This window comes from Nerophis lumbriciformis, linkage group LG34 (assembly GCF_033978685.3).
Source record: "Nerophis lumbriciformis linkage group LG34, RoL_Nlum_v2.1, whole genome shotgun sequence".
Taxonomy (NCBI): domain Eukaryota; kingdom Metazoa; phylum Chordata; class Actinopteri; order Syngnathiformes; family Syngnathidae; genus Nerophis; species Nerophis lumbriciformis.
Window position 1 is genome coordinate 641,331 of NC_084581.2, and position 13,670 is coordinate 655,000.

Here is a 13,670-nt window from a genome sequence, read left to right on the forward strand (position 1 = left end):
TCCGGCAAAAACAGAAGCTGACTCATTGAATAATAGAATAATACAGCGTTTTTCTAAAATATTACCCACATTAGATGCTGAATAAGTGAACGGCGACTAGACCGTAACTCACAGGTTCAAGTTGCTCCACTGTCACGTCTCCTCTCACTTACACACTCACTCGCCCTCTCTCTCTCTCTCTGGCGGAAGCGGCAGGCTCAAACAACCCGGTATTACAAGAAAACGTGGAGTTTTTGTACCGCTGTGTTTTGTGTGTTTTTTTTTACATCCCTGACAGGAATTTATTAATGTTGTTTAAAGAAAAAAAAAGAAAAAAAACACACACAGGCAGAGGGCACTTTTTAAGACGAGGCAAAAGAGGGCAGGGGCTCAAGCACCCATAGGGCCCTATGTGTGCACGTGCCTGTATATATATATATATATATATATATAGAAAACATGACTTTGGACCACTCAGCAGCAGTCCAGCTGGTGTCGGTCCACTCTGTTTCCTGAGATCCAGGGTCAACGCAGCCGTCTACCAGCAAGTTTTAGAGCACTTCATGCTTCCTGCTGCTGACGGCCTGCTCTATGGAGATGGAGATTTCAAGTTCCAACAGGACTTGGCGCCTGCACACAGCGCAAAATCTACCCGTGCCTGGTTTACGGACCATGGTATTTCTGTTCTAAATTGGCCCGCCAACTCCCCTGACCTTAGCCCCATAGAAAATCTGTGGGGTATTGTGAAAAGGAAGATGCAGAATGCCAGACCCAAAAACGCAGAAGAGTTGAAGGCCACTATCAGAGCAACCTGGGCTCTCATAACACCTGAGCAGTGCCAGAAACTCATGGACTCCATGCCACGCCGCATTAACGCAGTAATTGAGGCTAAAGGAGCTCCAACCAAGTATTGAGTATTGTACATGCTCATATTTTTCATTTTCATACTTTTCAGTTGGCCAACATTTCTAAAAATCCCTTTTTTGTATTAGCCTTAAGTAATATTCTAATTTTGTGACACACGGAATTTTGGATTTTCATTTGTTGCCACTTCAAATCATCAAAATTAAATGAAATAAACATTTGAATGCATCAGTCTGTGTGCAATGAATAAATATAATGTACAAGTTACACCTTTTGAATGCAATTACTGAAATAAATCAAGTTTTTCAAAATATTCAAATTTACTGGCTTTTACCTGTGTGTGTATATGTATATATATATATATATATATATATATATTATATATATTTTTTTTTTAACCGTAATAATCGTTATGTTGTTTAAAAATATACATATTCCTACATAGCGCGCATTGAAAACCATCAATCTTGCTGTTACATTAATGTAAAGTGCCGTTTCGCCTCTAGATGGCGCACTTCTCTCTCAGCTCCACCCAGCTGCCGCATCACTGGGAGGGACCATTGGCCGCCTGTGGTCCACTTCCGGTAGGACTCGGGTTTCGCAGCAGCGAGTCGGCATTTAAATAGGAGCTGCTGAGGAGAGGATATACCAGCTGCTCTCACTCACCAACGGCTCATCTTGCGGGTGTTTATGTCCTCTTTAACTTTTATCCTAAACGATTAAAATAATCGTTCGGCCTGTGAGCATCTTGATTGCTTCCGGTTTTGTTTGAAAGGAGGATAACGAAGCTTGGCAGAGCATCATTGACGGGATTCCTGTGCTCGCCCTCGGCCCGTTAGCGGTATTATTCATCAATATTTGGTTTTGAATCAAATTGAAGAGCAAAAGTCATTTTTTGATCATTACAGTCTGGAAGAACCCGGATGAAGGCAATGCAATTAGTTTATTGTCTCTAATTAACAACACAGTCTGGTTTATGAGTAGTTTTTTCAAAACAGAATCCCAATTACAGCTTAGAACCACAACCTGCACCCATGAAACAACAGTGAGTCTACTAGTTGATGTTCTGTTCCAGAAATGATCTAGCTTAAATAGATTAAAATAGAGATAAAGGCTAAAACTAACCCTTGAAGTGACTGCAGTTAAACAACTTAGTTCTTTGTTTGATCAGAGTTTTTACTTTTTTTTAAATGCCTCGTATATGAGGAGACGCACCCTTGACCTCAAAGATTAGGACTCCCGCAGAAAAAGCCAAGAAGAAGTAGAAGAGCCTCCACCATGTTCAGCTGGCTGGGAAGCGATGACCGCAGGAAGAAGGAGCCTGAAGTCTTCCAGACGGTCAGCGAAGGCCTGAAGAAGCTCTACAAGACTAAGCTGCTGCCTCTCGAGGACAGCTACAAGTTCCACGAGTTCCACTCGCCGGCCTTGGAGGATGCAGACTTTGACAACAAGCCCATGGTCCTGCTGGTGGGTCAGTACTCCACGGGCAAGACCAGCTTCATACGGTGAGAAGAACTCCCATGCACACACACGCTCTCTTTCGTGTTATCTTTGTAAAGGTAGAATTGTGTATTATTATTAAAGTGTCCAGTGGAGTAACTTAAAGGCAGCTATTTAATTTTTTTTTTTTTTTTGTATTTTAGAGTTTGTTGTCTTTCAGGGCATAAATCCCAACAGCAACAAAAAAAATCAGTAGATTTCATAGTTAAAAAAAAAACCTGGCTGAACTGCCAGATTTTTATTGTAAAATGTATTTAAAAAAAAAAAAAATTTAAGATCAACAGTTGGATTTGCCAGATGTGTGACGGTCCCTAAAGGCACAGAAAGTCTTAGGAATGTCACCAAAATGGACATTTGAATGATGTCTATTCAAACTGACCCCAAGCAGGATGTTTAGGGAATGTCACTTGAGAGAGGCTTCTCTACAGTATTAAAGCCCTTTGTGTTTAAATGTAATAAAAAAAAGTGTACAACACAAGAGCACCAAAAAAACACATTTTGGAGGTTAATGGATTTTTCTTTCGCTTTTTTTAACCCCCAAAAACTGTGTAAGTGTGGAGGGAAGTGGTTAGAGTGTCCGCCCTGAGATCGGTAGGTCGTGAGTTCAAACCTTGGCCGAGTCATACCAAAGACTATAAAAATGGGACCCGTTACCTCCCTGTTTGGCACTCAGCATCAGCCACCGCTGCTGCTCACTGCTCCCCTCACCTCCCAGGGGGCAAACATGGGGATGGGTCAAATGCAGAGAGTAATTTCACCACACCTAGTGTGTGTGTGACTATCAGTGGTACTTTAACTTTTTAACTTTAAGTCACGTGAACCAATGTGAAGAGACATGCTTGTTATCAAAGCTAGATTGCCTATTTTTGTTGTGTTTTCCACATCACGTCAGCTGTGCTTAGTCTTCACATAAACAGATTTCCCTCCCAGGCACACGTGGTGGTCGCTATGTATGTTTGTCACTTGGAACATCAGGAGTTAACGTCTTTCCACACTTTTTTGGGCTGTTAAAAATGTCAAAATGTTACTTTAAGCATGTCCTGTAGGGCTAATACAGGTTTCACGATGGCAGGAGTTTGACCCTGGAACAGATTAAATCAGTTTCCATCATTCCTATAGCTGAAGAACGCACATAGGGGTCGTCTAACAGGAAGATACAATATTAGCAGATTGGTGTCAGGCCTCTGACACATGCACAGACTCGCCAAGGCAGCCTAATTAGTGGTTTGAAGACAGAGAGGATGCTCTTAGTGACTTCCTGATTGTCGTCTTCCCTACTCCTTCCTTCTCTTTCTTTCTCTCTCTTCATTACTCCTTTACTAGCACCCTGCGAAAATCCCCTTGAACGCCGCCCCCCTGCCCCCAACCCGCCTGCCACCAGTCAGCATACTGAGCAGTGACATTGTAACGCGACAGTGAGGAATTTCCAAAAGGCAGAGTTAACCTTCGGTCACAACAACCGCTGTCGTGCTAATCATTCCATCACTCTCCGGTGTATTTATTTACAAATGTCATTACAAAATTGTACAAAAACCGTAAATGCTTTAATTATAGCCGGGACGCAGGGATGTACTGTATGGGGAGAGAAATGAAAAATTAAAAAAAATAATAATGATCACATCAAATGAATTGAATTGTGTTATATATCTATTTTATGTATCATTCCAATCATTTTAAACATTTTAAGTAAAAATTGCTGAATTTGCACATTTTCTGATCAAATGCAGGGCAGAAACCTGACATGAGGCTACCATGAGCTTATTTTGTAAGTTATGGCGAGTACTTGTTTCAGATTATCAGCACGTCGCTCATATATGTTTGCAGAAACATTTACTAAGCATTTCGACTTTCTACAGCCTATCTAATTTGGTCTTCAGCAACAATGTGACAGTGTTTTTCTTGCTAATCGAACTACAAATTGCAGATGATGTCATACAATGACAGTTCTCCTTCCTCACTGTAAAGGAGTGCAGGGGGTGCGGGAGCTGTTGCCTTTCTACAGCAAGCCACAGCTCCACTGACAAGGAAGTGCAAAGCAATATTACTATAAATAGATTTTTAAGGTTAATTAATTGTTTTTGTAAGAGCAAACAACATTCACACATATCGTATTCAAATTAGTATTGCGGCCTTTTTTTGTCCGCTTCCTCTCCCACACAAACTATTCCACTTTTAAATAAAAAATTTCACAGACACTACCATTTTTTTTATTTTACAAAGATGACCACATTTTTTTGTACATTTATTCCCATTCAAAATTAAAAGAAAATTTTTGAAATGTCACATTTCTCAACCAATTCAAAACATTCCACCATCAACACATTCAAATAATTTATGACATTTAAACTTAAGAATTTTTAAAGTTCCAAAAAGTCCTCCTTTTCCCAAAATTCCCACTTTTCAGTATCACTGTTTCCACCATTTTTCCCCTCAAAATACTGCTCCCATTTTTCAACCATTCGACCACCAAACATTCCACTTATTCAGAACATTCAGGGTTTATTCTTTGGTGTCCAAAACATTTCAGGTTTTCCTGGTTTTCCCACTTTTCCATAACACTTATTCTAGTTAAAATTGTTTAATACGTCCACATTTCTCCACCGATTCAAATCTTTCCAAAGTCAAAATGCTCCTTGATAATGTAAGTCATGTTCTAGCTTTTTAGCTAATTTTTGCAGGTATACCTCAGAGTCAATATTTTGCTACTTGACACATGCTAACTGTTAGCATGTTAACATGCTAATGTTTGCATGCTAGCTTTTTAGGTAATTTTGCAGGTATAAACCATCCATCCATCCATGGATGGTTTATTTATACCCACAAAGGCTTGCATGCTAACTTTTAACCTATTTTTACAAGTATACACCTAAGAGTCAAATATTTTGTTTTTTGACACATTAATTCATGGATGGATGAATTTATGGTGTATACCTGCAAAATGAGCTAAAAAGCTAGCACGTAATGTTTACATGCTAGCGTGTTATGTATTTTAACAGGAATACATCTCAAAGTCAAGTTACTTAACACATGTTAACTGTTAGCATACTAACATGTTGCAGGTATACACCATTCACCCATTTATAGATGGTGTAAACAGTACCTGCAAAGGCTAGCATGCAAAGGTTATCTTGCTAGTCTTTGAACTGTTTTTGCAGGTATACACCTCAGACTCCAATATTTTATATATACCGCATTTTTCGGACTATAAGTCGCTCCGGAGTATAAGTCGCACCGGCCGAAAATGCATAATAAAGAAGGAAAAAAACATATATAAGTCGCATTTTGGGGGGAAATGTATTTGATAAAACCCAACACCAAGAATAGACCTTTGAAAGGCAATTTAAGATAAATAAAGAATAGTGAACAACAGGCTGAATAAGTGTACGTTATATGAGGCATAAATAACCAACTGAGAACGTGCCTGGTATGTTAACGTAACATATTATGGTAAGAGTCATTCAAATAATTATAACATATAGAACATGCTATGAGTTTACCAAACAATTTGTCACTCCTAATCGCTAAATCCGATGAAATCTTATACGTCTAGTCTTTTACGTGAATGAACTAAATAATATTATTTGATATTTTACGGTAATGTGTTAATAATTTCACACATAAGTTGCTCCTGAGTATAAGTCACACCCCCGGCCAAACTATGAAAAAACTGCGACTTATAGTCCAAAAAATACGGTATATATATATATATATATATATATATGTATGTATGTATATATATATATATATATATATATATATATATATATATATATATATATATATATATATATATATACATATATATAAATCCAAGACACAACGGCCATGATTAGGATGGCGCAAGCTGGTATCGAATCTCCAACCCTCAAGTTACTGACACAATCGATTACTTGACACATTCATCTGTGGATGGATGTATTGATGGTGTATACCTGCAAAATTAGCTAAAGAGCTAGCATATAACATTGCCATGCAAGTTGTTTACCTATTTGTACAGACATACTCCTCAAAGTCAAATATGTTACTTAAACATGTTAACTGTTAGCATGCCAGCATTTCAGCTAATTTTGCAGGTATACACCTCAAATTCAAATATTTTGTTACCTGAAACATGTTAACTGTTAGCATGCTAGCATTTTAGCATTTAGGGTCAAATTTTTTGTTATTTGACACGTTACCTGTTAGCATGCAAAAATGTTAACAGTTAGCATGCTAACATTTTAACAGTTAGCATGCTAACTTTGTAACTTGTTGAGTAGGTATACACATCGGAGTCAAATATTTGTTACTTCACGCATGCTGTTACCAAGCAAGCTTTTTTTTGCTCATTTTGCAGGTGTAGACCGAAGAGTCGCATATTTTGGTGACGTTGTCTGGCTAACGTTCTAACTGTTAGCATTTCTGTTTGGCTTCGGCTTTTCAGGTTGTTCACGCCATTATTCCCAAAATGTATTTTTCCACTTTACAAAGTGATCTTATAATTGTTTTTGACATTGGCCTGTCAGCTAATAGTCTGAAGTTCATTTATTGGTCAATTTTTTTGGTTGTCATGGTGCCAACACCTAAAAAAGTATAAATTTATCAAAATAAAAGTGATAAATTGAGGTTTTGAATTGTTACATTAACAGCAGTCCTAGCAGATGCTCCATTGTTGCGTTCCAGTGAATCTTTTTGGGGTTGAAAGCTTCATTTGTAGCAGAACACAAACTGAGAAGGGAAGGAAAAGTGATAAATGTGAGGTGTTATCAAACACTTTTAAGGTGGTACGCAACCGTACATGTGCGTTGTTCTTACACGTGTCGGCAGGAGGGCTGGTGATGGCTCCACCAGGCACCGCTTGCGCTTCAGCAAAGTGTTTATGGTATAGACGTTAAAAAAGACGACCATCCTTACATCTGTTTGCACTTAAAATGCTGACAGCAATCCCTTGGCTTTAAGGTCGTAAGTTACACGCAGGCCAGTGTTTACATGTTAGACATGATGTACAACTTGTACTCCGGATAAATTATTGGACAAGAAAATAATTTTAAGTAACCTTAGTCTGTAAAAATAGACTGTGGAGGCAGGGGAAAGGAAACTAATGGCAATATCAAACTTATAAAATAAAAAACGTTTCTAATATAGTGTCTTCAATAATTTTGCATAGTTAAATTTTAAGATATTTATATCTATTTTCAAAAAAAGATAAGTTCAAGCACATGACTTATTTAAAAAAAAAAAAAAAAGAAGTATGTACCAATTTAACTGTAGAGTATAACAAAACAAAATTAACATGATATGAATGTATAAATACATATACAGTCGTGGTCAAAAGTTGACATACACTTGTAAAGAACATATGGTCATGGCTGTCTTGAATTTCCAATAATTTCTACAACTTTTATTGTTTTGTGATAGATTGACTGGAACACAAGTTTGGTTCTTTTATACATTTTTTATGGGTCTACTGAAAATGTGACCCAATCTGCTGGGTCAAAAGTATACATACAGCAATGTTAATATTTGGTCACATGTCCCTTGGCAAGTTTCACTGCAATAAGGCGCTTTTGGTAGCCATCCACAAGCTTCTGGCAAGCTTCTGGTTGAACTTTTGACCACTCCTCTTGACAAAATTGGTGGAGTTCAGCTAAATTTGTTGGTTTTCTGACATGGACTTGTTTCTTCAGCATAGTCCACACATTTAAGTCAGGACTTTGGGAAGGCAATTCTAAAACTTTAATTTAATTGTAGCCTGATTTAGCCATTCCTTTACCACTTTTGACGTGTGTTTGGGGTCATTGTCCTATTGGAACACCCAACTTCGCCCAAGACCCAACCTCCGGGCTGATGATTTTTGGTTGTCCTGAAGAATTTGGAGGTACCGTAATCCTCCTTTTTCCTTGTCCCATTTACTCTATGTAAAGCACCACTTCCATTGACAGCAAAACAGGCCTAGAGCATAATACTACCACCACCATGCTTGACGGTAGGTATTGTTTTCCTGGGATTAAAGGCCTCACCTTTTCTCCTCCAAACATATTGCTGAGTATTGTGGCCAAACATCTAAATTGTTGTTTCATCTAAATGTAAATGTAAATGGGTTATACTTGTATAGCGCTTTTCTACCTTCAAGGTAGTCAAAGCGCTTTGACACTATTTCCACATTCACTCATTCACACACACATTCACACATTGATGGCGGGAGCTGCCATGCAAGGCCCTAACCACGACTCATCAGGAGCAAGGGTGAAGTGTCTTGCTCAAGGACACAACGGAAGTGATGAAGTTGGTAGAAGGTGGGGATTGAACCAGGAACCCTCAGGTTGCTGGCACGGCCACTCTCCCAACCGTGCCACACCGTCCCCACAGACCACAGAACTTTCCTCCATAAGGTCTTGTCTTTGTCCATGTGATGTCAGAAGAAACAAAAATTGAGCTGTTTGGCCACAATACCCAGCAATATGTTTGGAGGAGAAAATGTGAGGCTTTTAATCCCAGGAACACCAGGCCTACCATCAAGCATGGTGGTGGTATGTTGTTTTCTCTGGGCCTGTTTTGCTGCCAAAGGAACTGGTGCTTTACAGAGAGTAAATGGGACAATGAAAAAGGAGGATTACCTCCAAATTCTTCAGGACAACCTAAAAGGTTGGGTCTTGGGCGCAATTGGGTGTTCCAACAGGACAATGACCCCAAACACACATCAAAAGTGGTAAAGGAGTGGCTAAATCAGGCTAGAATAAAGGTTTTAGAATGGCCTTCCCAAAGTCCTGGCTTAAACGTGTGGACAATGCTGAAGAAACAACAACACATTTAGCTGAACTGCACCAATTTTGTCAAGAGGAGTGGTCAAAAATTCAGCCAGAAGCTTGCCAGAAGCGTCTTATTGCAGTGAAACTTGCCAAGGGACATGTAACCAAATATTAACATTGCTGTATGTATGCTTTTGACCCAGCAGATTTGGTCACATTTTCAGTAGACCCATAATAAATTCATAAAAAAACCAAACTTTATGAATGTTTTTTGTGACAAACAAGTATGTGCTCCAATCACTTTATAACAAAAAAATAAGAGTTTTAGAAATTATAGGAAACTCAAGACAGCCATGACATTATGTTCTTTACAAGTGTATGTCAACTTTTGACCACAACTGTATGTATATATATTTTTAGTAGAAAATTATTTTAAACGTCCTCTAAAAGAACCCAACAGTGACTTGCAGCTGACATAACTTGCCACATTTCTTACATATACTTATTAGTATTAATATATATTTGTAATAAAAAATATTTTATTGTATTTTAATCATAAAAAAATAATCAGGAAAATTCTTGAACAGTGTTTTAATGTGCCCTCTGCAATAAAGAATAATACAAAAAATAAGTGTAGTTTACATAACCGGCCAAAGCCATGAGAGTTTTATTGCATCATTAGCAGCCGCACATCTAAACACGCTGAGTGGAGTTCTTCCAAATATTTTTTGCTGTGGACTGAAGGGATACCACACAGATGAGATTGTTTCAAGCGATGCATTTTAACTGTGCTGTGGTTTGTTTACGGACTTTTATTCTTTGACTTAAAACATCTTGTCACTAAAGAGCATTAGTTTCAATTGGGATTTTCTACTAGGGATTAGACATAACCTTTAAAGCCACCAGGAGCCATCTGTCCCAGGTTACCAAGGAAAGACTTTACTCTGTGTAATATAGAAAGTTAACTTGGGTGTATTTTAGAGTAGTCAGTGTACTGCATGTATAGATGGACTGTCAACACACAGTTGTTGTCTGAATAGCTGGCAATACACGTGAGTTGCAAGATAATTGTTGTCATGCCTACAGTCAAGTATGGTGGTGGTAGCTTGCACGAGTGCTGCTGGTACTAGAAAGCTGCGGTTCAGTGAGGGGCTTATTGGATATATTCCAACATGCACTGTGACATTGTGAAGCAGACACACAACACAAACTGGTAGCAAGATAATTGTGTCGTGCCTACAGTCAAGCACGGTGGTGTTAAGAGTGCTCGAATGCTGCCGGTACTGGAGGAGCTGCAATTCATTGAGGGGCCTATTGAGTGTATTCCACTATTCACTGTGACATTGTAAAGCAAATAAACAACACCATTAGGTACAAGATACAGTCGAACATGGTGGTGGTAGCTTCACAGTTCGGGGATGCACAAATGCTGCGGGTGTTGAGAAGCTGCGGTTCACTGAGGGGCCTGTTGGATGTATTCCAACATGTACTGTGGCATTGAGAAGCAGATAAACAACACAAGTGAGTAGCAAGATAAATGTCTCATGTCTACAGTCAAGAATGGCAGTGGTAGCGTGCACAAATGCTGCTGGTACTAGAGGAGCTGTGGTTCCTTGAGGAGCATGTTGGATGTATTCAAGCATGTACTGTGACATTATGAAGCAGATAAATTACACATGTGACTAGCAAGATAATTGTGTCATGCCTACAGTCAAGCTATTGAATGGTTTGGAGCTGCATGAGTGCTGCCGGCATTGGGGAGCTGTGGTTCAGTGATGCATGAATTCCAACATATCCTGTGACATTGTAAAGCAGAGCATGAGTCAATGCCTGGTTATTTCCTGCATTAAAATAGTAGACAAACTCCCCTGCACTGCTGACTATGAGCAGAAACAACTGTCGAGGGCAGATAAAGGCAACTATATTTGTATCCAAATATATGAATTAAATACGCTATAAAAGAGTTTATGCATGGTATTATTTACAAAAAATAATGATCGTCTTTGTCACATACAAGCTTATTGTAGCCGTCAGCCATGTTTTTTTGTTTACACACATTTTGAAACCGTAGATGTTAGGGACGGCGTGGCGCAGTGGGAGAGTGGCCGTGCGCTACCCGAGGGTCCCTGGTTCAATCCCCACCTAGTACCAACCTCGTCATGTCCGTTGTGTCCTGAGCAAGGCACTTCACCCTTGCTCCTGATGGGTGCTGGTTAGCGCCTTGCATGGCAGCTCCCTCCATCAGTGTGTGAATGTGTGTGTGAATGGGTAAATGTGGAAGTAGTGTCAAAGCGCTTTGAGTACCTTGAAGGTAGAAAAGCGCTATACAAGTACAACCCATTTATCATTTATGTTGCAAAACCAAATCCCTTTTCCCACAAATTCTGTCTAGAAGCATCACATCACAAAAATCAGTAATGCGACACATGCTCAGTAAAAATGTCATTACACATATTAGGTTGAGGTAAAATAGGATATTAGATATTATAAATGACATATTAGAAAATAGTATCTTATACTTGATTGTAGACTACATAAGTGGTTATTAAAACAAAAGACAAGCGAAGGGTGCTGAAAAGTGCCTGAAATCAACTGCACTGCTTGTTGGTGACTTTGGAACGTTGTTTTAATAGTTTTCACGTTGTTTTATCTGCAACATCTTGTCATTGAACGCCTCACTTCGCCCACAGCTACCTGTTGGAGCAGGATTTTCCCGGCATGCGCATCGGCCCCGAACCCACAACAGATTCCTTCATCGCGGTGATGCACGGCGACAACGAGGGCGTGGTGCCCGGCAACGCCCTGGTCGTGGACCCCAAGAAACCCTTCAGAAAGCTGAACGCTTTTGGGAATGCCTTCCTCAACAGGTATGCCTTCTTCCTCCTCATTCTGACGCCCATTTAGGGAGGGAAGGAGGTGGAAAGCGCGAGAAAGTGAGAATCCACAGCATGGTTCTACATTCCTGTGTGATTGAATTTCCCTCCACCGGTCAGGCTGTGTCATGTGTGTCGCATGTGCGTGTGTCTGTAATACCACACTTGAAAAGAAAACAAATTTTAAATTCACTTTTGCTTTTGTGACTATGTGTTGTCCTCGCTCAAATGAATGCAAGACATGTTTTTGTTTGTTTTGTAGCGCTCTCCATCCAAGTCGTTTTAAGTTCAACGCTCACATCTTTCTATGAAATCCAAAAGGGAGCGGGACTTAAAGGGGTCAGATAATTTAATTCAGTATTTGCATCAATACATTTTAATACTCACTTTATAGGAACATGGTGCACTAATAAGCAGGAGTGTCCCGATCCAATATTGATATCGGTCTGATATCAGCAAAAAACAGTATCGGCTGCCTTGCATTAAACTTTCAGATATACTGTCCGATACAAGCAGTCCTGCAGTGTGTTTACTTGTGCCAAGCTGGACAGCCAGTTAACATGTAATGTCTTCCAATAAGCAATAATCAATAAGCAAAAATCCAATAAAGTTGGTCTTTTCTTGTATTGCAGTCAAGTAATTTACAAAAGGTAAACATAGTGAGCTATAGCCTACTAGGATCTAACTGCTACACAACAGCTACATTCAGCTTTGTTTATTTTCTTTCGCCTGTCGACATCAAGAAACAATTGTTTTAATCAGCCCCCTGTCATCCAGCATGTAGCTATAAAATTATAGAAGTATATTGCTGAATAGACAGTATGTCTAATATTTTTATTTTTCACAGTCTATACAGTATGTCGGCAAGCATAGTAGGATGGAGCTGCAGCACAATCCTCTCCTTTCTCACAGCCACGTGTGTAACTATGTCAGTTTGCACATACTTTTCAGACATTCTAAATAAAGACACAAAATAACGCACGCTGTTGAGTTTTATTCTTGATAAATCACACGGTTTGTACTAAATACAGTAATTATATTTGCATCTTCTCCTCCCAGTATTTTGGGTGTTCTGAGAATCGGCATATATTCTGCATATTCATGAAGACAAACACGCTAAATGGATCGTGTCTCTTATTGAGCACACGTTTAGTAAATCAGCTTTGCGTCTGCTAACAAGCCTGCACGTGTTTTAGTACACGCAAACCTTTCGTAGATCAGGAGCCTCATGTATTAAGAGTTGCTTGTATTTCCTACTAAAAATAGGCTACATTTAAGTCCAGAAAACTACATGTGCAAGAAAATGTTTTGATCTATTAAAGTGTGTGCACGCACAAATCCAAGCACATTTCTTTGTCGTAAACGTTACTGTTAGGACATGCCCTTAGGCTCGATCCAAATTCTCCCTCTTACCTATTGCCCCTTTGTCTTAAACCTCCCCTTTGGCCCTTAGAATCTAGCGCCATGGAAAAGTGTTGAAAATACACATGAGTCTCGCTTCGTCATCAACCCTGCGACAAATGTTTGTTTACTTTTAAGATACCCTCGCACGCGATTTTCAAATTTGTTTGGGCTCTTTTTATTTTATTTTGTCTGTCTTCATCAAAAAGATGACGGTTGAGAAAAGAACATTTTCTGTGAAATATGAAAGTGCTAGCGCTTCAGCTTACAGCATGTAAAATGTGTTTCATTGAGGGAAGTTATTATATGTAAGTTTTGGTTAGGT

General features: G+C 39.2%; 1 protein-coding gene across 1 annotated transcript in view; it reads left to right on the forward strand.

The window, feature by feature from the left end:
• The first annotated feature begins 1,437 nt into the window (after positions 1–1,437).
• ehd3 (EH-domain containing 3) overlaps positions 1,438–13,670 on the forward strand; it is a 29,543-nt gene continuing 17,310 nt past the window's right edge. The window contains exons 1-2 of the mRNA XM_061929917.1: positions 1,438–2,348; positions 11,762–11,938. Coding sequence (XP_061785901.1) covers positions 2,122–2,348; positions 11,762–11,938 — 404 coding nt within the window. The 5' untranslated portion in view covers positions 1,438–2,121. The remainder of the gene's footprint in view (positions 2,349–11,761; positions 11,939–13,670) is intronic.